General features: G+C 37.2%; 1 protein-coding gene across 4 annotated transcripts in view; it reads right to left on the bottom strand.

Annotated features, from left to right (window-relative positions):
- Positions 1-17,779: 17,779 nt before the first annotated feature.
- The window catches only part of RAP1B (RAP1B, member of RAS oncogene family), a 48,980-nt gene continuing 43,115 nt past the window's right edge, over positions 17,780-23,644 (bottom strand). For all 4 annotated transcript variants that reach the window (XM_059936441.1, XM_059936440.1, XM_059936443.1 and 1 more), the window contains 3 exons: positions 22,088-22,231; positions 21,280-21,396; positions 17,780-19,025 (listed from right to left, as the gene is read on the bottom strand). In XM_059936441.1, coding sequence (XP_059792424.1) covers positions 21,310-21,396; positions 22,088-22,231 — 231 coding nt within the window. In that variant the 3' untranslated portion in view covers positions 17,780-19,025; positions 21,280-21,309. The remainder of the gene's footprint in view (positions 19,026-21,279; positions 21,397-22,087; positions 22,232-23,644) is intronic.

Here is a 23,644-nt window from a genome sequence, read left to right as displayed (position 1 = left end):
TTCTAATTCTAAAACAGCAGTTTTCTTCTTTGAGCTCAAAACATTGCAAACATGCTATTAAAATTTCATAATATTCTTTTTATCTAAAGAAGTAGAATTACAGTAAGATTAAGTAATTTACTTCAGGTCATGGGCTTGAACTAAATTGAATCACAAGCCAAAAGGATAGTAAATAACATGAATCATGAATTAAATACAAATACCAGATTTTGGGTGAACCAAAACCACATGTAGGTTTTAAGACCTAGCTTGGCTCAGGAGACAATATTGCCTGGCGGTTAAGAGCAGTCTTGGAAATCAGGTTTCCCAGGTTTAAATCTCAGTTCTGCAGTTTATCAGCTATTTAACTATTCTAAACCTCACGTCTATATAAATGAAAATATTCTCTTAGGGTAATTGTGAGGACTAAATACAAAAATAGCAATAGAGCAAAGTGGTCAAAAGCTCAGACTTGAGAGTTGGATTGACTTGGGTTACATCCTAGCTCCACCACCGCATACCAGCTACATGACCTTGGGTGCAAGTGTGTGCCTCAGTTTATTCTTTTTGGGTGTAATAATAGTATGAAATCATAAAGTTGTTAGGAGGATTTAGTGAGTTAATATGTGTAAAGCCTTAGAATAGTACCAGGCATTATATGTGTGGCATATTATACATGTTCAAAAATTATCAGTTCATTTTGCAACATCAAACTTAAGACATAGAGAAAGAGACATTAGTAACATAGATTGAACTGAACTAATTCCAATCCTTTTTTTTTGCCTCTGATGCAGAAGCATTTTTCCCTGTTTATATAAAGATCTCAAAATAACTAATACTTTATCTTGATAAATATAAATATAATTGCAAAGTCTCCTTTTGTTCTCCATATAAAGCAGTCCAGTGGTTATAATCCTGAAGAATCCTTTATTCAACCATTCACAAATAATTATCAAGTGTCAATTATGTACCAGGCACTGTGCTTGCAGCTGGGAGATATTGACTGGGGAAAAGGACATTTGCTGATTTAAAAAAAAAAAAAAAAATCATGTAAACTTACCTATTCAAATATACATAATTGATCATAAACTTGGAATACATAAATATTTTAGATTACCATTATAGTCACCAAATACAATTTGGCATTTTTTTTTTCCCCCCTTTGGTCGTGCTGTGGCTTGTGAGATCTTAATTCCCTGTGGAGTCCTAACCAATGGACCACCAGGGAATTCCCTGGCCATTATTTTCTTAAAATATTCTTACTTAAAACCTGTTATGAGGTAAAACTGTTAGATCTCGTAAATTGATATTAGGGCCTGATTGGCAATGTTTTATTCTTTTTTTTTCCTTTTTGATGTCGACCAGCTCTTTTAGCTCTTTTATTTATTTATTTTAAAAAATTGTGATGACATATATATCACATAAAATTTACCATTTTAGCCATTTCCACGTGTGCAGTTCAGTGGCATTAAATACATTTCACATTATTGTGCTAGGAAATATTTTAGTCTTAAACATAGAAACCAAATTATAAACCAAAATAAATCCAAAATTATTTTTTATTTAATTTGGCTTCCTGCTCAAGATGCATCAGATCTTGGTAGTCAGAATAAAATGCTGACACACATTTAATGCACAAGTAGCAGTGATATTGTAAAGCAGTTATACATCAGTGATGGGAAGGAAAACAGAGCTTTGAATGGATTTTAGGGGGAATCTGCAAGATATGAGTTTGGTCCGGAGAGAACAGGGAGCAAAAATAGAAAAATGTTAAATTTCAAGAAGAAGCAGCTCATGAATCAGGGGAGTAAAAAAATATTTAAGTGTGGAGCGTAAACCGTGTGTGCCCTCGAAGATACAGATGTGTTATCGGAACCTCACATATAGGAGAAACGCTAATGGAAGGACTCCCTGAGACACTGATAGGAGTCTAGGAAAGGATGTGGTCATGGTGGTGATAGCAGGAAGCTATTGATTGAGTACATTATGTCTTTTCCGATATGACATTTTTTGCCGGGGGTGGGGTGGGGGTAGTATCTGGTTTGAAGGAAAATGCTTTACCTTGAGGTCAAATGGGGTCAAAGTTTAAATACGGAGCCTAGTTGACCCTTGTGTGTCTATCTTGCCTGTAAAGCAGAGAGTGTAGTGTAGCGTAGTGGGTAGGGTCTTGTCAGTTCATATTTGATGAGTTATTTCACCTCTTTACACTTCAGTTTCCTCTTCTGCAAAACTGAGATAAGAGTATTGTCCTCAGAAGTTTGTACGCGTGATTAAATATTATTTATGTAGCAATTTGAGAGGTGGCACAGAACACAAAGACTCCTTGGGTTGAATCCTGGCTCCCCCACTTACTCAGTGGAGCCTTGAACAAACTACCTCTCTGCTTTTTTATAACATAAATGATAGTACTTACCTGAGAAATTTATCGTGAGGATTAAATGAGTTTACACAGACAAATCACTTAGAACAGCGTTTGGTCTATAATAATCAATAAACATAGACTAATATTATAATGCACCACGTATAGTAAATATTTAGTATGTGTTTGCTCTTTTGTTCAGCTCCAAGAAGGCAGGGACCGTATCTGTTTTATTCATCTCTACCTTTTGTCACTTTGTAGGTGCTCAAATTTTTTTGAATGAGTGGGTCATTTCCAATCAATACAACTGCATTCAATTCCTCAACAAATATTGTAATAAGAATATCTACATTTATATAATCAGACTGAATTTATTTTCATTTATATTATATTCTATCATATATAGATACCTCACAGTACTCTATACCAGTTCAAAAGAGTTCTTTGTCATCTTAGTCTTGTGGAGCTTAAAAACAGGAAGAACTCTTGAATAATTTATGTGTTATAGCTTCTCTTAATCCTTTCAAATTGTGTTCAATGTGAAGAGGAAAACAGAATGGTGAAATGTAAAACTTCATAATTTCAAGTTACTCTGTTATTGCTAAATTGTGATTTAAACAGTGATGTCTGGGAGATTTTTAACATGAAATCATAAATATGTTATTGCTTCTTAGAATTCTGACAGTAAGGGTGAGCTCAATACAGGTTTCACTGCAGCTTGTGCTTCTACTGTTGAAAGCATAGAGCAGTCAGTGACATTTTTAAGGTGGTAGTGAATTTGCTGACAAAAAGTTTGCCGGACAAATAAATCAATTGCAGTGACTCTTTACAGACATCTCAGGCGTCATCAATAGTGAACATGATATTGGGGGCGATCAAAAAACTAAAATCGTTAATCCCTGTTGATACAGGACATGCTCCAGCTAAACTACGAAACTATTATTGCAGCTTCTGCATTTTGCTTTGCTGTTTTCGCATACTTCTCTGCTTGGCATAGAAATTCTGTAAATCAAATACGCACTCACATTCCTGATGAATGATTTCTTAGGGCCTTTGAGACAGCATTGCTTTGTTCTGTTTTCTCTAAATAGCATGATTTATACTCTATTTAGCTTTTAATATGAAAAGAAGGTAGCTAGCATAAACCTTACCCCATAAATTCGACTGGCTAAAAAAAGTCACATTAAAAATTTTTTTTCGGGCTTCCCTGGTGGCGCAGTGGTTGAGAGTCTGCCTGCTAATGCAGGGGACACGGGTTCGAGCCCTGGTCTGGGAGGATCCCACATGCCGCGGAGCAACTAGGCCCGTGAGCCACAACTACTGAGCCTGCGCGTCTGGAGCCTGTGCTCCGCAACAAGAGAGGCCGCGATAGTGAGAGGCCCGCGCACTGCGATGAAGAGTGGCCCCCGCTTGCCACAACTAGAGAAAGCCCTAGCACAGAAACGAAGACCCAACATAGCAATCAATCAGTCAATCAATAAATAAATCTTTAAAAAAAAAAAAAAAATTTTTTTTCTTATAATGGTCTTACTTCTGACTGAGCCCTCATCCTCCCTGGTTTGGTGGGTTGAAGGCAGGAAATTCAACCTCACACATCACAGGGGTTCTTTCCTCTTCTCTAGGGTTTGCATAAGAATCCATGCGGTGGCTTCTATGGTGCTAAGAACACAGATAATGGCATTCAGCCTTCAGTCCACTTTACCAAATGCAGGTCATTGTCCAGATCTCTGTGTCTGACAGTCAGAAAGATGGGAGGCACGTGCTGCATACCCAGTGAGGTGGAAGAGGGTAGGGAGGGGTTAAAAGAACACAGCGAAAACTAACACATCATTATCTAAATGAAAACCTTTTGAGAAACAATGTAACAAGTAATTTAAAAACTTGAATGGATCCCATATATGTACAATTATCTTTTTCTATAAGTAAATATCCTCTAATTAGATGATCTATGAAAATGTATGCTATGAATCTATTCTTTAACAACAACACAATTTTCAAGAGGTTATTTATTTATTGGCCATGCTGTGTGGCATGCGGAATCTTAGTTCCCCAACCAGGGATTGAACCCGTGTCCCCTGCATTGGGAGTGCAGAGTCTTAACCACTGGACCACCAGGGAAGTCCCAAGGGGTTATTTTAATGATTGAAAATGTAGTATATTTAGTTTGTAAATCAAGAGCAGGCATGGACTTTCAAAATACTTTGAGGATATTTTGAGCTACAAACATATTGACATATAAGAGCCAACTATGCAGGTTCTATAAATAGAAGAGCATTTAAAAGCATAAAATGATAAAATGTAAGTATTGGCAGTGCACTATAATGCCAAGAAAACCTGGGTCTGTCTTGAACACTGCCCTTGAAACTTGTTAGGAAGCTGGAGTCTGTGCCACAAAAGGGCATTAGGTACGTCTGTGCTTAGAAATCTGTCCTGGCTTCCTATTTGCAATTTTTAAAAGATTGAGTTTAATCTTCAGGAAACTGCCTGCCATCCTTGGGGAGTCCTTCTGCTTCTTTGTCCTTCACAAGATCAACTGAAGTTCTTCAGCTGTGTAAGAAGACTGAATTTCAGGTAATAGAAGAAAGTTAAACTCCTTTTGCTTTTTGAATGATGACTTAATTTTTTCTGATTTAGCTATGAAGTTATGACTTAATTACTTAATTTTTTAAAAAATTATTTTTACTTAAAGATAGTATAAGAATGTTAGGGAAAAAGAAATAATTCAAAAGTCATCCATATTACTATGGCTAGGACAGTTATTTTTATTATTGCACATTATCCCCCATATGTTGATATTCATATTTTACATATAGCAATGAGATTCATATAGCTTTTAAAATTTATATTCCAGAAACTGTTATTTACTTGACACTGACAATGAGGAATTCTCTATGCCTTTGAGATCCTGTTTTGTTTTCCCACAGCTGTATTTTTGCTTTTCTTCCCCTACCTACTCAGATCCCCCTAACTCTAAATTCCTCAACCCTCCCCTCCTCTAAAACCATGTTAACAACCTGGAATGTATTTTTCAGTACCTTTTCCAGGCTCATGTAACACACACACATGTAACACAATCCTTCCATGTATTTTGCTTTGTTCACTTTAAATACCTCATAGAAATCCCTCTAAATCAACCATTAAAAATCAAACTTGGGGACTTCACTGGTGGCGCAGTGGTTAAGAATCTGCCTGCCAATGCAGGGAACACAGGTTCAAGCCCTGGTCCGCAAAGATCCCACATGCCACGGAGCAACTAAGCCTGTGCGCCACAACTGCTGAGCCTGCGCTCTAGAGCCTGTGAGCCACAACTACTGAGCCCACACACCGCAACTACTGAAGCCCGCGTGCCTAGAGCCCGTGCTCCACAACAAGAGAAGCCACCACAAAGAGAAGCCCACGCACCCCAACGAAGAGTAGCCCCTGCTCACCGCAACTAGAGAAAGCCTGGGTATAGCAACGAAGACCCAACGCAGCCAAAAATAATAAACAAATAAAATAAAATAAACTTTATAAAAAAAAAAATCAAACTTGGACTGCCCTCGTGGCGCAGTGGTTAAGAATCCTCCTGCCAATGCAGGGGACATGTGTTCAAGCCCTGGTCTGGGAAGATCCCACATGCCGCAGAGCAACTAAGCCTGTGCGCCGCAACTACTGAGCCTGCACTCTAGAGCCTGTGAGACACAACTACTGAGCCCGTGTGCCACAACTACTGAAGCCCACGTGCCTAGAGCCCGTGCTCCGCAACAAGAGAAGCCACTGCAATGAGAAGCCCTTGCACTGCAACAAAGAGTAGCCCCTGCTTGCAGCAACAAAGACCCAACGCAGCCAAAAATAAATAAATAAATATATTAATTAAAAAAAAAAAAATCAAACTCTTTTTTTTTTTTTTTTGGCTTGTAGGGTCTTAGTTCCCCGACCAGGGATTGAACTCTGGCCTTCTGCAGTGAGAGCGGCGAGTCAACCACTGGACTGCCAGGGAATCCCCTCAAACTCATTTTTAATGGCTGCATAATATTCTCTGTTATGAATGCATCATAATTAATTTAATCATTCTTTTGATGGTCATTCACCCTATTTCTGTTTTTCTACTACACTGTAGCAGTAAAGTACATATATATATACTTTTATTTCTTTGGTGTAGCTATCAGGAGTAGGATAGCTGGGTCAAATAAGCCTACTTTGACTTTCAATAGGTAATGGCAGATAGCAAATTAAAATTTTTGCTTACCAAAGGCTCTACAAGGCACATTTCCATCAGCAATATATGACTCCTTTCTTGCCCTCTAACCTCTCCTCTGGGCTTGTGGTGTTATCTTTTTGCAAATTTTCCCCGTGTGTTGGGTTCTTTGGTATATTGTTTTGCATCTCTCTGTCTACAAGTTAGTTTGAGCATTTTTTTTTTTTAATGTTTATGGGCCATTTGAATTTGCTCTCCTCTGAACTGCCTAGAAATATCTTTCGCCCATTTTTCTTTTGGATTGTTTCATCTCAATTCTTAAGAACCTTTTGTATTTTATAGATATTAACCCTATATATTTTGTTATATTTTCCCAAATGAACTGACTTTGTAATATATTTTGTCAAATTTTAAATCTATAAATTCCTTAATTTCATTATCTTAATTTAAATATATAAAATATTTTAAAAATATTTATTTATTGACTGCTTCAGGTCTTAGTTGCGGCATGCAGGATCTTTCGTTGTGATGCGTGGGCTTAGTTGCCCCGTGGCACGTGGGATCTTAGTTCCCCAAACAGGGATCGAACCGGCGTCCCCTGCATTGCAAGACGGATTCTTAACCACTGGACCGGCCACCAGGGAAGTCCCATAAATATATAAAATATTTTAATTTAAAAATAGCTTTTGAGTTTCTTAAATTGGCTAAGAAAGTCTCCCCTATCTCTAGACTACACTTCCAGTCTCTTAGATTTCTTTGTTTTACTTTATATTAAAAAAATTTAATATATCTGGAATTTGCTTTTTGTGCGATATAGGGGTTGCACTTTCATTTGCTTCAAATGGATAGCTAGTTGTGCCAGCATTTACTAAGAAATTCCTTCTTACTGAAATACAATTTTGTCACATATTAATGTTATATACTAGAATCTACTTCTGGACTCAGTTCTACTCTACTAATTAATGTTATTTCTTTTTAAAAAATATTTATTTATTTTTGGCTGTGTTGGGTCTTAGTCACGGCAGGCAGGCTCTTAGTTGAGGCGCGCGGGCTTCTATAGTTGTGTGCGGGCTCAGTAGTCCCGCGGTATGTGGGAGCTCAGTTCCCTGACCCGGGATTGAACCCAGGTCTGCTGCATTGGAAGGCGGATTCTTTACCACTGGAGGGCCAGGGAAGTCCCTTAATGTTATTTCTTCTTTCACTTGAACTTTAAGATCATTTAGTTCAATTTCAAAACTTCACCAGTTGAAATTCAAATTGGAATCATATTACATTAAAATGTTAATTTGGGGGAATTGATATTTTATGATATTGTCTTCCTATTCAAGAATATAGTTTGTTCAGATCTTGATTTATGTTCTTTAATGACTTTATAATAGCTCTTTCTTGTTTGCTTTATTCCTTGAGACATTTATAATTTTTGTCTGTTACAATATTTACCCTCATATCAACTTCTAAGTGCTTATTGTGAATATAGAAAAAAAAAGCTATTGATTTTTGGTATATTTATTTTGTATCCAGCTACCTAAGTTCCTGAATAATTCTAATTGACTTTTTGAGCTTTTCAAGTATTTATTTATAATAACTTCATTTTCTAGTGTTTATAATGTTTTATTCTATTGATTTAAGGCATCCATTAGCACTAATAGGGGACACTAATATCCCCTATTTCATAGCATCGTTTTGAAGGCTAAATAAAAACCTGTAAAGTGCTTAGAGCAGTGGGTGGCACATGGTAGGGGTCCAAGAAATAACTAATATTGTTATTACTTCTAAACTATCAGAGTTTATGAGTTCTTGAATCCCAAGTTTCTCACCAGAACATCATGCCAAAGAACAAGAATTCAGCTATCACTTGATGGTTTTTCTTATTCTTTCATCATTCTCCATTTAAATTGGTTTTGGGGAGCATGGGTAACAGGTTTCTTAAGCTTTTATTTGTGATTCCCTCACCTTGATAGGATGACAGGAAAGGAGAGCAGAGAAATAGTCTATGTTTGGGGATGATTCCATAGATTGTTATGTAATAATAACAGATTAACAAAAAAAATAAAAATGATTACATAATAATGTTATTATTTTATAACAATCTCTGGAATCATTATTATTCCACAGATTACCTTCCTTTGGAAAAGAGACGTTATAGTCAAACTAGGTTTAAGGCTAGATACTGAATATGTTTTGGTTTAACTCATGGGGTGTTTTTGAATTTGTGTGCAGGTCAAGGAGACCTGTCACAAAATCTTTTGCTTCCTAGAATTTGTTACCTTTCTTCCTCGAAGTGAGATAAAGCAGTTGAGCCAATTGTGACTAATTCTACTGCTCCTCTCAGTGAGTTTCACAAGCAACTGAGCCAAGAAAAAAGTCCTTCCTTACGATGTAATAGCCTTGGGGAGATGAACTCTAGGGTAGCTATAGCTCTCTTCCGGCAGACAGTGGGGCGGGGAGGTGGCACTGTAAATTGTCTTCAATTTCCAGGGCTGACATGGTTTGACATTTTACTTCTATCTTATTTGGATGACATCCCGAGACCTGTCCTCTTTACCCTCCCTGAACAAGAACCTTGGCAGGGGGCCCAGGGCAACAAAATCATTAACTCTGTATCTGGCATTAGCCACATCCTGCTAAGGAGAGGATGCCCTGACCATCAGAATATCCTGTACTGGTTCAGAGTGGAAGGATGAAGGGAGGGGTGATGGGTGCCTCTTCCTTCTTTAGTGCCATCCTCTATGACAGCACTGGTGGAATGAAATTAACGGCATGGTGGTAGCCAATATCATCTCTTTCTGAACAACTTAAGAGCTAGCTGTTAAGTGTTTGACATAGTAATTACCAGCTGGTCTAGCTTCTGCAGGAGCCCAAGATGCATTTCAGGAATCATAACTGTCTTTTAGTCTAATAAAATAGACTCTATGTCTCCAGTTAAAATCTTGCACAATCCAAGTCATGCTTTAGTGAAGTCAGAAAACCCAACGGAATAAATGAACAAAGTGAGAACTTTTTCCAGAATAGTTCTGGTAGAGAATGACTGAATCAACTTCTGGGAACTATAAGTTTGTATCTTAAACACGTAAACCCCACAGATGGTTACTGTCTCCTTTTACCATTACTTCAAATAGTTACCAGAAATAGTGAACAGATAAGGCCTATCTGGAGAAGGTTCAAAGTCATTTTTGAGAAACCTCACAGAAACCTAATGCAGGATGTACTAACAAATATAAAACCCCCAAATCCCACTGGGTTGAATTAATCCCTTATTTGCTTGAATGTTCAATGTACTTTATTCCAACCAAATGAATTTTTATCATTTAATTCTTGTGCCCATCCATTGCTCCCATTTCTAAAAACAAAGAAAGCAAGAAAGGCAGTAAATGAAACATGCAATTCAGTGCAGAGGTTGAATAAAATCTGAATCATGACACTGGTTTCAGAAGCACTCATTTTCTTCTAATATGAATCATTTATGTCTGATTGAAGGTGAGGGAGTGAGATGGAGGCAAAACGCTTTTTGTGTCTAGAAATGAAAAGAAGAGAAAATAAAGTTTACTATTTATATCACTCCTAAAACTAAGTCAGTAGAAGGGGGAAGTTTCTGTCATCACTGAATAATATAAAATGTCGGGTAGACTGGATGTGTGCTAACCCAAGTGGAAGGTAATTCAGTGGGATAATGGTTAACAGCATTTCATGGACACTATATTGGTTCTGGAATTGTGGAACTAGCCCAGACTGGACCTCTTATTGATTCATGAAGGTCTCCTCTGACTTTAGGTTTCCCTTAGAAGGATCTCTGCAGAGTAGCTTAATTCTGGGGCTTTCCTAGGTGGGATCTCTCTAGGGAGACCCTTAGGTCTGCTGATTCAATTTGGCATGTTTCGGATTATCCTAGAGTAGACCCATGCTGGTCTTTGTTACTGCAAAATGAGTAAAATGCTGTGTAGTAGGCTGATAATGGCTTCCAAAGATATATTCCCATCCTAATCCCCAAACCTGTGAATGCTACCTTCATTTGAAAAAAGGATCTTTGCAAGTGTGATTAAGGATCTTGAGATTATCCTGGATTATCCGGCTATGCCCTAAATGCCAACATAAATGTCCTTAAAAGACAGATGAGACACAAAGGCGATATGAAGATGGAGGCAGTTTGGAGTGATTGCGGCCTAATGCCCACGAATGCTGGCAGCAAGGAATGACTTCTCTCTTGGAACCGCTAGAGGGAGCGAGGCTTCGCCAACACTTTGATTTTGGACTTTGGGCCTCCAGAACTGTCACAGAAAGTTTGTTGCTTTAAGTCACCAAATTTGTGGTAATTTGTTATAGTAGCCCTAGGAACTAACACATACTGCTTAGCTAGGACACCAATGTCTTTTTAGAAAATAATAGAAACAAGTCAACAACATATGAGAACCCAGTTAATAAATAATAATTTACCACCCTAATGCATTTTTGTGGGTAAAACACCAAAGTGCCATTTAAGAAAGACAAGAGGAACAAACATGTTTGTATCACTGGAAATGTAGGTGGAGAAATATTTCAATGACATGTATTTGAAAGATGCCTTGTGGACGTGGTACAGCTGAATTTGAAGTTTGTCAATACTGGCTCTGAAACAGACTTTATACAGGCATACCTCACTTTATTACAATTAGCAGATTATTGTGTTTTTTACAAACTGAAGGTTTGTGGCAACCCTGCAGCAAGCAAGCTTATTGGAACCATTTTTCCTACAGCATTTGCTCACTTCGTGTCTCGGTGTCACATTTTGGTAGTTCTTGCAATATTTCAAACTTTTTCATTATTATTATATTTGTTATGGCCATCTGTGATCAGTGATCTTTGATGTTACTATTTTAATTGTTTGGGGTGCCACAAATCATGCCCATATAAGGCCTCGAACTTAATAAATGTTGTGTGTGTTCTGACTGTTCCACTGATTGGCCATTCCTGTCTTGCCCTTTCCTCAGGCCTTCCTATTCCCTGAGACACAACAGTATTGAAATTAGGCCAATTAATAACCCTACAATGGCCTCTAAGTGCTCAACTGAAAGAATGTGTTGCATGTCTCACACTTTAAATCAAAAGCCAGAAATGATTAAGCTTAGTGAGGAAGGCATGTCCAAAGCCTCTTGTACCAGACAGCCAAATTGTGAGTGCTAAGGAAATTAAAAGTGCTACTCTAACGAACACACAAATGATTAGGAAATTAAACAGCCTTATTGCTGATACGGAGAAAGTTGCAATGGTCTGGATACAAGATTAAACCAGCCACAACATGCCCTTGAACCAAAACCTAATCCAGAGCAAAGCTCTAACTCTTCAATTCTAAGAAGGCTGAGAGAGGTGAAGAAACTGCAGAAGAAAAGTTTGAAGCTGGCAGAGGTTGGTTCTTGAGATTTAAGATGCCATCTGCATAACATAAAAGTGCAAGGTGAAGCAGCAAGTGCTAATGTAGAACCTGCAGCAAATTATCTAGAAGATCTAGTTAAGATAATTAATGAAGGTGGCTACACTGAACAACACTTTTTTTCCACACACACACACTGTACTTTATTTTTACAAGGGATAAACAGACTGACACCAAGCATTGTAAAAAATGCTACATTTTCAATGTAGACAAAACAGTCTTCTATTGGAAGATGCCATCTAGGACTTTCATAGCTAGAGAGAAGTCAATGCTTGGCTTCAAAGCTTTAAAGGACAGGCCGACTCTCTCGTTAGGAGCTAATGCAGCTGGTGACTTGAAGTTGAAACCAATGCTCATTTACCATTCTGAAAATTCTAGGGCCCTTAAGAATTATGCTACATCTACTCTGTGCTCTATAAATAGAACAGTAAAGCCTGGATGACAGCACATCTGTTTACAACGCGGTTCACTGAGTATTTTCAGCCCACTGTTGAGACCTACTGCTCAAAAAAAAAAATATTCCTTTCACAATAGTACTGCTCATTGACAATGCACCTGGTCACCCAGGAGCTCTGACAGAGAGGTACAAGGTGATTCATGTTGTTTTCATGCCCGCTAACACAACATCCATTCTGCAGCCCATGGATCAAGAAGTAATTTTGACTTTCAAGTCTTATTATTTAAGAAATATATTTCATAAGGCTATATAGCTGCCATAGTGATTCCTCTGATGGATGTGGGTAATTTGAAAATCTTCTGGAAAGAATTCACCATTCTAGATGCTATTAAGAACATTCCTGATTCGAATGGCTATCATTAAAAAGTCTACGCGAATAACAAATGCTGGCAAGGGTATGGAGAAAGGGGAACGCTCCCACACTGTTGGTGGGAATGTAAATTGGTGCAGCCACTGTGGAAAACAGTATGGAGGTTCCTTAAAAAACTAAAAATAGAGTTGCCATATGATCCAGCAATCCCACTAATGGGTATATACCTGGACAAAACTATAACTGGGGCTTCCCTGGTGGCGCAGTGGTTGAGAATCTGCCTGCCAATGCAGGGGACACGGGTTCGAGCCCTGGTCTGGGAAGATCCCACATGCCGTGGAGCAACTGGGCCCGTGAACCACAACTGCTGAGCCTGCGCGTCTGGAGCCTGTGCCCCGCAACAAGAGAGGCCGCGACAGTGAGAGGCCCGCGCACCACGATGAAGAGTGGCCCCTGCTTGCTGCAACTAGAGAAAGCCCTCGCACAGAAACGAAGACCCAACACAGCCAAAAATAAATAAATTAATTAAAAAAAAAAAGAATGCTGTATTCTCTGACTATAGAAGGCTATTTGCTGCCTTCTACGCCCTTGTCTTTGTAACAGCAATCCTTTGTACTCCAACCTTTCTCCTCCCCATCCCACTGAGGCCAGGCTTTCTTATATTTCTTTCTCTATACTTAATCCTTATGAAAATAATTTCATTCACACTCATGGTTTCGGTTGCCTCCTGTATGTCAATGACTTCAAAGTCTAACTGTTAAAATCCACCTCTCCTCAGAAGATACCCTTTAAAACATTTCACTTAAAATAAACTTCATCATACCAAAAAGTTGTTCCGCTCATGCACTAAAAACCACGATTCCTTGTTGGCTTCTGTATTTTATCAGCATTGGTTTCAATCTCTCTGGTTTGGCTCATATAACCCGGTATTTCACTCTTTCCTTCAGCTCCCACATCTAAGCCATTAAACAATTCTCCAGTTATTCCTTTTTAAAACTTTGTGGGCTCCCCTTCTCACCACAGCTCCAACGCTATCACTTCATGCTTACAAACCCGAGCAGCCTACAAACTGGCTGGGTTACCTCCAGCTCGACCATTATACCTCCTGAGCTATCTTTCACACAGCTGTCAAAATCTGTTGATTAGTCATATTACTCCCACTCTATGTTGTACCCATCTGACCTTGCTCCATTTCCAGTATGGAAAGACACTCATTTTTTTCTGCCAGCCATGTAGTTTTCCATCACTGGTTGATTTGCTCAGAGAATCTAATTAACACTGACCTGAGTAAAACGAACAGAAACATAAATCAAATAGTCCATACAAGCAAAATACAATTTTTACTCCTAGTCACTTGGATTAGTGTGGATAATGGAGCATGAACTCTCTGTGGTTAGATATGAGGTACTAGATTTTTGCTTATTTGATACTTTCTGACTGGCCTTCCCCACCACTGATACATTAAGCACCTTGCCAGCAGGGACTGGGTTTATTCTCTCATTTACTTTTTGCTACTCCCCTCTCCTCTAAGCACAGCACATTTCACATTCAACAGTCTGACAGAAACAGAGTTTCCTGTTCTGAACTTAGTGCTCCCAGGGGGCATAAACTACCACACTATAAATAGAAAGTTCAATGGGTAATAATGGTAGATGACAAAAACACTGAAGGCTTTGATGTCTGCCTATTTAAAAAACTGCTGTACCCTTTTGATGTAAGTGAATACTCTATTCACATTAAAATCTTGTATGATCTGCCTTGTTTAGTCTTCAGGAAAAAACCTGCATTTTGACCCAAATGCTGAATATGGATAATTATTTCATTTAAGTCACTGTATGAGGAAAATCAGGTTAAACTAGGTTTGTAATATAACAAAACAGTAAAAATTCTCTCCACACCCTTTCAAAGAAATCAGAATAGAGAAATTAACTGCCTACAAATGATAACATCTTTATACATATTAAAAATGATACCATGCTTTTCTAAATTCAAGTTGTCCCAAATAGAAAGTTCTGAGGCAGTTTGACTGTTTTACCAATTGAGTTTTGCTCATTTGTTGACTCCTCCCTCCCACCAATAGAACGTAAGCTCCACATGAGCAGAACATCCCTGCTGCATCCATGCTAGCATAGTGAACAGTGCTTGAACCATGGTAAATATGCAATACCGAATGTGTTTGTTGATTCTTGAGATACAAAAATCAGGTGGATATCCCTAATTTTGGAAAAAGTCTTTAATTTTTAAGGTCAGTAATCTATAGGCCACACAAAGGGTGTTTTAAGGGAACAAGTTCAAAGTATGTGCAACATATGGATTACTTCTGCAGCATTTAGAAAACTGACCTATTCAACAATAAGTATTTTATTTCTACCTTTCAAAGATAAATAATGTCAAGCCTACAAACTTAGTTGCTCCATTAATAGGTTTAGAATTTTGACAAGTATCAATATCATAAAAAGGACTCATACGTTCTTTCAATGGTCAGTTAAGGGAACAGAAGTTTAGTTCTATTTTCTATTTCACTTCTCTCATACATTCATAAAATACCAGATGTACTGATGCACTGTAACAAATTATCGAACAGATTAAAAAAATTTTTGAGTCTTACAAGTCACAGTTTGTTAAGGCTCACTGCTAGTTTGAGAGATAAAGACTGCAAACACGGGGACTTCCATGGTGGTGGTGCAGTGGATAAGAATCCGCCTGCCAATGCAGGGGACAAGGGTTTGATCCCTGGTCCAGGAGGATCCCACATGCTGCAGAGCAACTAAAACTAAGCCCATGCGTCACAACTACTGAGCCTGCACTCTAGAGCCCGCGCACCACAACTACTGAGCCTGAGTGCCGCAACTACTCAAGCCCGCGCGCCTAGAGCCCGTGCTCCACAAGAGAAGCCACCGCGATGAGAAGCCCACGCACCGCAATGAAGAGTAGCCCCCGCTCACCGCAACTAGAGAAAGCCTGCGTGCAGCAACAAAGACCCAATGCAGCCAAAAAAATAACATTAAAAAAAAAAAAGACTGCAAACACTATTATTTCTAAGATAAGGTCGTAAGAGTATTAATTATAAAATACTGTAACTCTACATTTCCATGATTTAAAGAGCGGCAGAATAATAGATGCGGATTAAATTCAATGAAGACACAGACAGATAAACCAGAAGAAAAAATGTTGCAGTAATGAGTTTTGATTCTAAGCTTTCTGTCCCACATCTAGAGACGATGATTTAAAAAAAAGCAAAGCAAACTTATTTTCATAAACAGAGGTTTTATAACTTCCTACTCATAATATCCACGTGTGGTAAAGATTATATATTTAAGAAAAAGAACTGAATCAACATGAAAGTTAAAACAGGGTTTTTACTTTTTAGAAAAATTACATGAAATACCACTGTTTTTCTCCAAAAATTTGCTTTTCTCCAAGTATCCTTGGGGACATAAAAGGGGACTCATTAGTTTTCTGACTTATTTTAATATTTTTGTCCATTTAAGTACCAGAAAAGTCAATCTACATATGATTTGCATTTCTAAGCTGCAGTTATTATTTTGTATGGGAGACAATGGTGCTTTCTGCCAAACCACAGCCCCATTTCTGTTAGCAGAATACAAAATAAAAAGCAACAGAAATATTGACCTGGAGGATGACACTGGCCATGTACTATACTCTCTTTAACTCCTGTGAAGTACATGCTACTATCATTCCCATTTTACAGATAAAGCAACTGAGGAAACTAACCAGGGTCACATGCTAGGAGGTGGCAGAGCTGGGATTAGAAACCCAGGAAATGTGGTTCCAGAGCCCATTCTTATTCACTATAGTAAACTGTCTGCTTTGTACCCCTAACACTCATCTGTAATTAATGTGTTGTTTCCCACCAGATCAACAGTTCTCAACTGGGGCAATTCTGCCCTTCAACACCCCTCTCCCCTTTCCCTGAATCTAACTGGAGGACACTTGGCAATGTGTGGAGACAATTCTGCTTGTCTCAACTTGGGGGCGGGGGTGGGATTACTGACATCTAGTGGGTAGAGTCCAGAGATGCTGCTAAAAACCCTATAATGTACAGGAAGCCCCCAACAATAAATGGCTGACAAGAAATTACTAAATTTATCTGTTGGATATTTATCTGTTTTAAAGAGCCTAGAACGCAGCCTGGCACATAGCTGGTAGGTAACAAACATTTATGAAGGTAACTGAATTAATGGTGGTGCCCTCAAAGAGGGCCAAATGGATGTAACAACAGGACATAATAAATTGAAGTGATTCTAGTGCTCCATAATTCCACTTTTGGCGGATTTAATTTTCTCCCAGTGACTATAAATAAAACCAGTTCTGCCAAAACAAGTCTCTTAGTTAAGTGGGGTTTCTGAGAGAGCATTTTTTTCTTTAGATAACATGGAACCTTTCAATACATGGAACTCTGTGAGTGAAATATGTAACAAATAAGACTTTTTTCTTTTTAAAATGAAAGCTTTTAAATGTCCCATTCAAACACCAAGTATTTAGGGGATTAGCAGACATCCCTAAATTAGATGGTATCACTAGTTAATTGCTAATATGCTCAGTGGCTGGAAAATATTTTGATAAAGTTTGAGTTAAGATTCATTTACAGATTTCAAAAAAGAACTGAATTACAGCACATCTAAGACAAACACTCATTATATAAAAAGAAAGTAGTACTTGAGTCCACTTCATTAAAAGATTTTTATGACCACAAGTATAACTGAGCCCTATAGTTTTAAAAAAATCTAAGTTTAACACCTGCCAAAGTATTTTCAATTCTTCCTCCTATACCTCAAAGAGCTACTGAACGTTGCCCAGAAGGCATACGTTCATAAGTAATATTGCTTGATTTACAAAATTCTTTCCAAAGGAAAAATTCAAAAGATGGTTATGTGGATATTCAAACAATACTAAGAACAATATCTGACATCTTTCTCTCATCATTTCTGTAATTAATGAGTCTGCCCAAATGTTAAATTATGAAACCACGCTATGCAAAATGCACCCATTACGTTTAAAAAGAAGTTAAACCCATATTTATTTACTAGCACTTTTAAACATTACACAAAACACATTCAAGTGGCAAGTAATTATAATGCAAGCCCTTGCATGGCAATCCAAATTTATTGAACTACTGATGCTAAGTTATACAAAATTGCACCACTTTAATTAAGGCTTTTAGTTTACATTTGGCCACCTCAAAAGTAGTTGTAACATTAGGTTGGTCAATTTAAATACTGTGGCTCCCTGTTGGATAGACACACAATCTTTACACCCAAACGTTAATGCATACAAAGCAACAAGGCATTGTTAAATAAAACAGCAATAGTTACTGCAACTTAGGCCTTGTGACCAATTACACATGATTAAAATTACTTCCCACATTCACATCCACAGTACTCGTCCACCATTTAACATCTCAACCAAAACGTTACACATGTGAAACAATCACTAACAGGCAAAAATACTAAACCTGTATATTTGGTATTGCAAATACACTTATGCATGAGCAAGCAGGGGATTCACAGTGAGAATCTACAGCTGCAGAAGCCTGAAAATGATTTACAAAAATTGTTAAATCATTAAAAAATTGTTTGAAAATATACACTTCTTGTTGTAGACCCCCACTGTACACACAACTATAAACATTGTTCCCTATGTAAACAAAAAAGGAAACATATAATAAAAGATTTGAAAAGTCTGGACATTTCCTTCCCAACAGATATTAAAGGCAACGTCTTTAATCTAAGACATTATACTGAAAGGACTATCATATTTTAAAGACAAGATCACTGTCTCCACAGGTTTTTAAAAATTAAAAAAACTATATAGCTGTGTTAATCAAAGCGCTTATTTGTACAATACAATGATAATGACCTTGAATTTCTTAAAAAAAATTACAATAAGCTACAAGTATCAAAGAAGCGAAGTTATCTGGAGTAGTCTATATAGGAGCTCTTTGGACTTTCTTTTATTATGCTAAAATAGTGGTGCTTTTAGGATTTACATTATTGTACTCTCCAATACAAAGTATGGGGCGTGTTAAAGTATACAGTACACCATTTTCATACATGTACAACATTGGTGGATGAAAAATGTCTCTTAGCAGTAATACTGGATTGTAGCCTCTGGTTTTACCAGCTGCATACTCTAGGACTATTATATAAGTAAAAATCTCTCTTGTGATACTGGAAAGTGATTAGAATGTGCAAACTGATGTAGTAGCTTTCATCCGCCTCTTAAAGGGTACCACCACAGAAAGTCCATTTAAGATGTTGGTAGGTTTAACAAAGTTGGAATGCTGGCACTGTTGAATTGGGCAACAGTTCTTCAGACCTGTCAAAATGAGAAAATTAAATTAATTGAAAACATGGGGTGTAAACAGCACAGTAAAGATCCAAAGGACATATTAAGACAACAGTGCTAAAGTGTCAGAAATAAATATAATATAGGTTCTTATCCTCGTCATTACATTATGACCATGTACCACGATTCATAGCAAAGCATGGGTAGACATTTTCATCTTTTTTTGGAATGACTTCATCTATTCTGCTGCCTTCTTCAAAGTCAGTCAAATGTAAGTTGAGTGTACCTTAATGCAAATTTCTCTGTATTACCTTCCAAAGATTAAAAGCAAGGGAAAAAACAAAAACAAAAACACCACATTAAAATTTTACATTAGGTCACCTTTACTAGAATTAGGATTATAAAACAGACAGCAATATTAACAAAATGGCTGATGTGTAAGTGTTTACAACCCTAGAATTACATGACGAATACAGAATGCACATCTAACCAGGCTTTCTAGTATTAGAAAATCAAGACTTTTCTTCCCTACTCTTCCCATAAGAGTGGCTAAAAAGCTGGTGCAGAGAAGTGAACAAAATAGAATTTATTTCACGAAGGCTCTCTGCAGTTGACAGCTATATACTTTTTAATTCTACATAAACAGATTCTACCAACTCCTAAGACAGATGTCAGAAAAGGCTGTTATTACACTACAATCATACCTAATTAAACTTAAAAAAATTTGAGTGATGTAAAGAAGGTAAAATCAGAATTCACGGGTCTGTCATTTATTTATTTAACTTTGGATGATTTTCTGCACACATGCCTGAGCTAAAAAAATGTTTCCTTTTTTTTTAACTGGTTTTCTGGGAATCAGATTTGTTGCAAGCTCCAGAAAGGTTGTTAATATAGATGTAGCTGATGAAATAATTTCCACAAATGCTTTGAACTTTAAGCCCTCGTTTGGAGTCTGAATGAGTTTTCTAAGTTTTCTAAATCTTAGCAGGTTGAATGTAGCAAATTGGAAAGGACAGATGGGAGTGTGTGAGCTCAGGCACATGTGTACTGCTAAGAATGGGCACGTGGTTGGAAATGAGAGGATATAAAAAATGAGAGGTTGTATCTCTAAACAGAAAGCCTTTTAAATGGAGAGTAGGGACAAAAACTCTAGAGAGATACAGAATCAGAGTTCTATGGTAGTATAGGGCCATTTAACACAGGAAGAAGCAGAGCTACAAACATTCAAAGTTCCCAAGGATAAGAGTACAGTAAGATATGGTTTAACAATACCTGGCAAACAGCAGCTAATAGGTAAGGGTTTACCATGTGCCAGGCACTGAACTAACTGCTTTACAAGTATTAACTCATTTAATATGACTGTTTTCAAAAACTATGTTACAGTGTTGTATGCTCAGTTTTCCTTTGCTGTCTCATCTGAGGGTTGTATTTGTGGTTCTCTCTTCCTGGGAACTCTTCATCCCCTACACAATTTCTACTTATCCATCAGATTTCGACTTAGATGTATCTCATTCTGACAGACTTTCCCGGAATCCACAGTTCACATCTGACTGGTCTGGTGCCCCAGTTAAATGCTCCAATAGCACCCATAATAGTGACCAATTATGGACTTGGGAGCCAGACCAGAGTTCAAATTCTGAGCAATGTACTCAGATCACTAGATTCAATTCTGACTCTGCTATTCACTAACTGCAGGGCTTGAACAAGTAACAATCTTTCTGTGCCTCAGTTCACTCATCTGTAATATGGGAATTATAATAATTCTGCCTCACAGGATTGTTGTGAGAGTGCAATTAACATATATAGGCAGTAGTTAAGAGTGCCTGGCACATAATATATCAGGGGTTTTTTATTATCAGTACCATGCTGGACTTATTCTGCAATAGCATTTATCATATTTTGCAATTGTTTGTCTAATTCTCCAACTAGACCTTAGTTAGTTTAAGGCAACAAAGAAGAAAGCAGAGAAGACTGGTTTTCATCACCACTGTATTGTCAACACAAACCACTGACCCACTGAGGCATGAGTATATACTGGATAAACTCATCTAGAATTGTCACTTATGTGGAATACCTTACTTCTGATGATGATATATAAATGAAATAATTATTTTAATTACTAGGATATCATATTAACTCAAATCTTAAAAAGGAAGTAACCATTTCTTTTTTAGAAAAGAAAATTCTGTATTTGCTTTCTTAACCCTTAATAAAGTTGAGGTTAAAAATTAGAGGAAACAAACAAACAAACAAACAAAACAGAGGAAAAGATAAATTAACATACCTGGCTCAGAGCTACAATGCATTTAGTATATTAAAGCAGCTGACATGACGACTTTTTGCGGGCCTTCCCAGGCACTGGAGTTTTTCTGTTAATTTGCCGCACTAGGTCATAAAAGATCTGCAAACATATTAAATTTTTAAAAAAATTTACAGGGAAAAAAAGCTCCCAAAAAACTAAAAGTGAAAGGGTAAAATGAAAAAACTGAACTTTCCATGAACTTTTCCCCAGAAAGCAAATATTCTGTTCAGTTAAGGAATAAGAGTAAAGCCAGGTATTCTTATAATCGCCAAGTTCTTTTCTGTTTATTTTTTGGGAGGGCTAAAAATCGTTCTCCTTAAAATAAATACTGAGTTGAAGGAGCTGCAGGGATCTGAGTTCAGACAGAACATTCACCACCATCCAAAGAGAACAATTCTGTAGTCTTCTTCAATTCTATGTATCCTTACTCTACAACATTATTTTAAGTCCCTTCAAGGCAACAACCGTTCATGCCTTTTTGAATTTGTCTTTGCCTTTTACATAACATCCTTCATATACCTGAAGACTTAATCTGTCTTCCCCACCCCTATCATTTTCTGTCCAGTCTTCCTTCATTTTATGGTAAATTCCACTGTACCAGTATTTAATAAAGAGGCTCAAAGAGCATTATTGCTTACTAACATGCATGTACCTAACACAAGACTTTTGCCTATATGATCAACAAAGCACCCTGAGTACAAATTAACCTGGGGTTGTGTTAATACAGACTCATTATTTTCCATTAATTTTGAATGCTAAATTCCAAATCAAGAGTTCTATTTCACCATACCTCATTAACATTTATTTTTGATTTTGCAGAGGATTCTAAGAATGCACAGTTGTTCCATTGTCTTGCTAAATTTTGACCTTGTTCCTTTCCTACAACTCTTTCATCTTCCAAGTCACACTTATTACCAACCAGAATCATTGGAACCTAAAAAGGGTAAAAACAAATAAGTAAACAAATACGCAATATAAATTCAAATCAAAATTCAAATTAAAATGTTTCTCCTAAGGATTACTTTTTATATTATGCCAGAGAAAAATGCTAAGTTAATAATGTGTAATAAAATTTACAGTTAAATATGAAAGTCTTGACAATGTTAATTTAAGAACTTTTCACATGAAATTTTTTTAGAAAACAAGCTATGATCTACTTATAAAAGAGGGTGAAAACCCCTTAAAACTGTAACACAATGGACTTTTATTTTATTTCGGCCACACTGCACGGCATGCGGGATCGTAGTTCCCCAGCCAGGGATCGAACCCGCGCCCCCTGCAGTGGGAGCTCAGAGTCTTAACCGATGGACCTCCAGGGAAGTCCCTCACAGTGGACTTTTAACTAATTATAGTAAGCAAAACACAAAACCTTTTTAAAAGGAAGTGCAAAAGGGTATACCAAGAAAAGCCAATATATTCCACAATTTTAAAATGTTTCTCCAAGGCACATAAATCAACTTAAAATTTTCTGGTTTCCTAACATGTATTTATCAAATACTCACTCCCAATTTCATAACACAAAAAGGAGAAATCTGGAAAGCCCCCAAAGCAGAATTTTTAGCTTCTCATACGGTCTATATTAAAAAGCCAAAAAGTAAAATCATCGTAATTTACTAAAAATCTAGACCATATTTATCACGTGTTTGGATACATGTGATGTTTGTAATTTGAGAAGGACACTACAGGGAAGAATAATACTTATGCTGCAAAACTTCTATTAATCATTTAGAGATTGTCTTTCTAAAGAAGTTTTGGAAAAAATCCAAACTAGAAAATCAAGAATTTTGGCTTTTTAAGGAACAAATATATAGTATTGTATTTATTAATATACAATAATGCAACTGATAGAAAACCATAGTAGTTACAGAGACACTGGTAAACAGCTTTACAGAGGTTGCTGTAAGTATGTCAGGGTCCCCCAACGTTCTCCTGCTTTAAAAGTCCAGGAAATGGCAGCATTTCCCATAGGTGCCCTCAAGCTCTCGAAATATTTGCTATAATTAAACTATACATAGTACGGTGGTTCTTAAAAGTGAAGTGCCCAGACCAGCAGCATCAACACCATTTGGAAATCTGTTAGAAATGCAAATTCTCAAGCCCTATCCCAGACCTACTGAATCAGAAACTCTGAGAGTGGGGCCTGGCAATCTGTTTTAACCAGCTTTACAGGTGATTCTGATGCAAGATCAATTCGATGCAAGATGAATTTATATATAGTGTGAGGAGGAATTAAAATAATCCATTTGAAGTTTCCTAAAGGGATTAAACTCCATTATGGTGTACTCTGAAGGGGCATGTAAATTTACATTAGAATCGAATACATTTGTTGGCTTTCTTTAAAAATTAT

This window comes from Balaenoptera ricei, chromosome 10, assembly GCF_028023285.1.
Source record: "Balaenoptera ricei isolate mBalRic1 chromosome 10, mBalRic1.hap2, whole genome shotgun sequence".
NCBI classification, from domain to species: domain Eukaryota; kingdom Metazoa; phylum Chordata; class Mammalia; order Artiodactyla; family Balaenopteridae; genus Balaenoptera; species Balaenoptera ricei.
The sequence above is the reverse complement of the archived record's forward strand: the minus strand, read 5'-3'. Positions and strand labels throughout refer to the sequence as shown.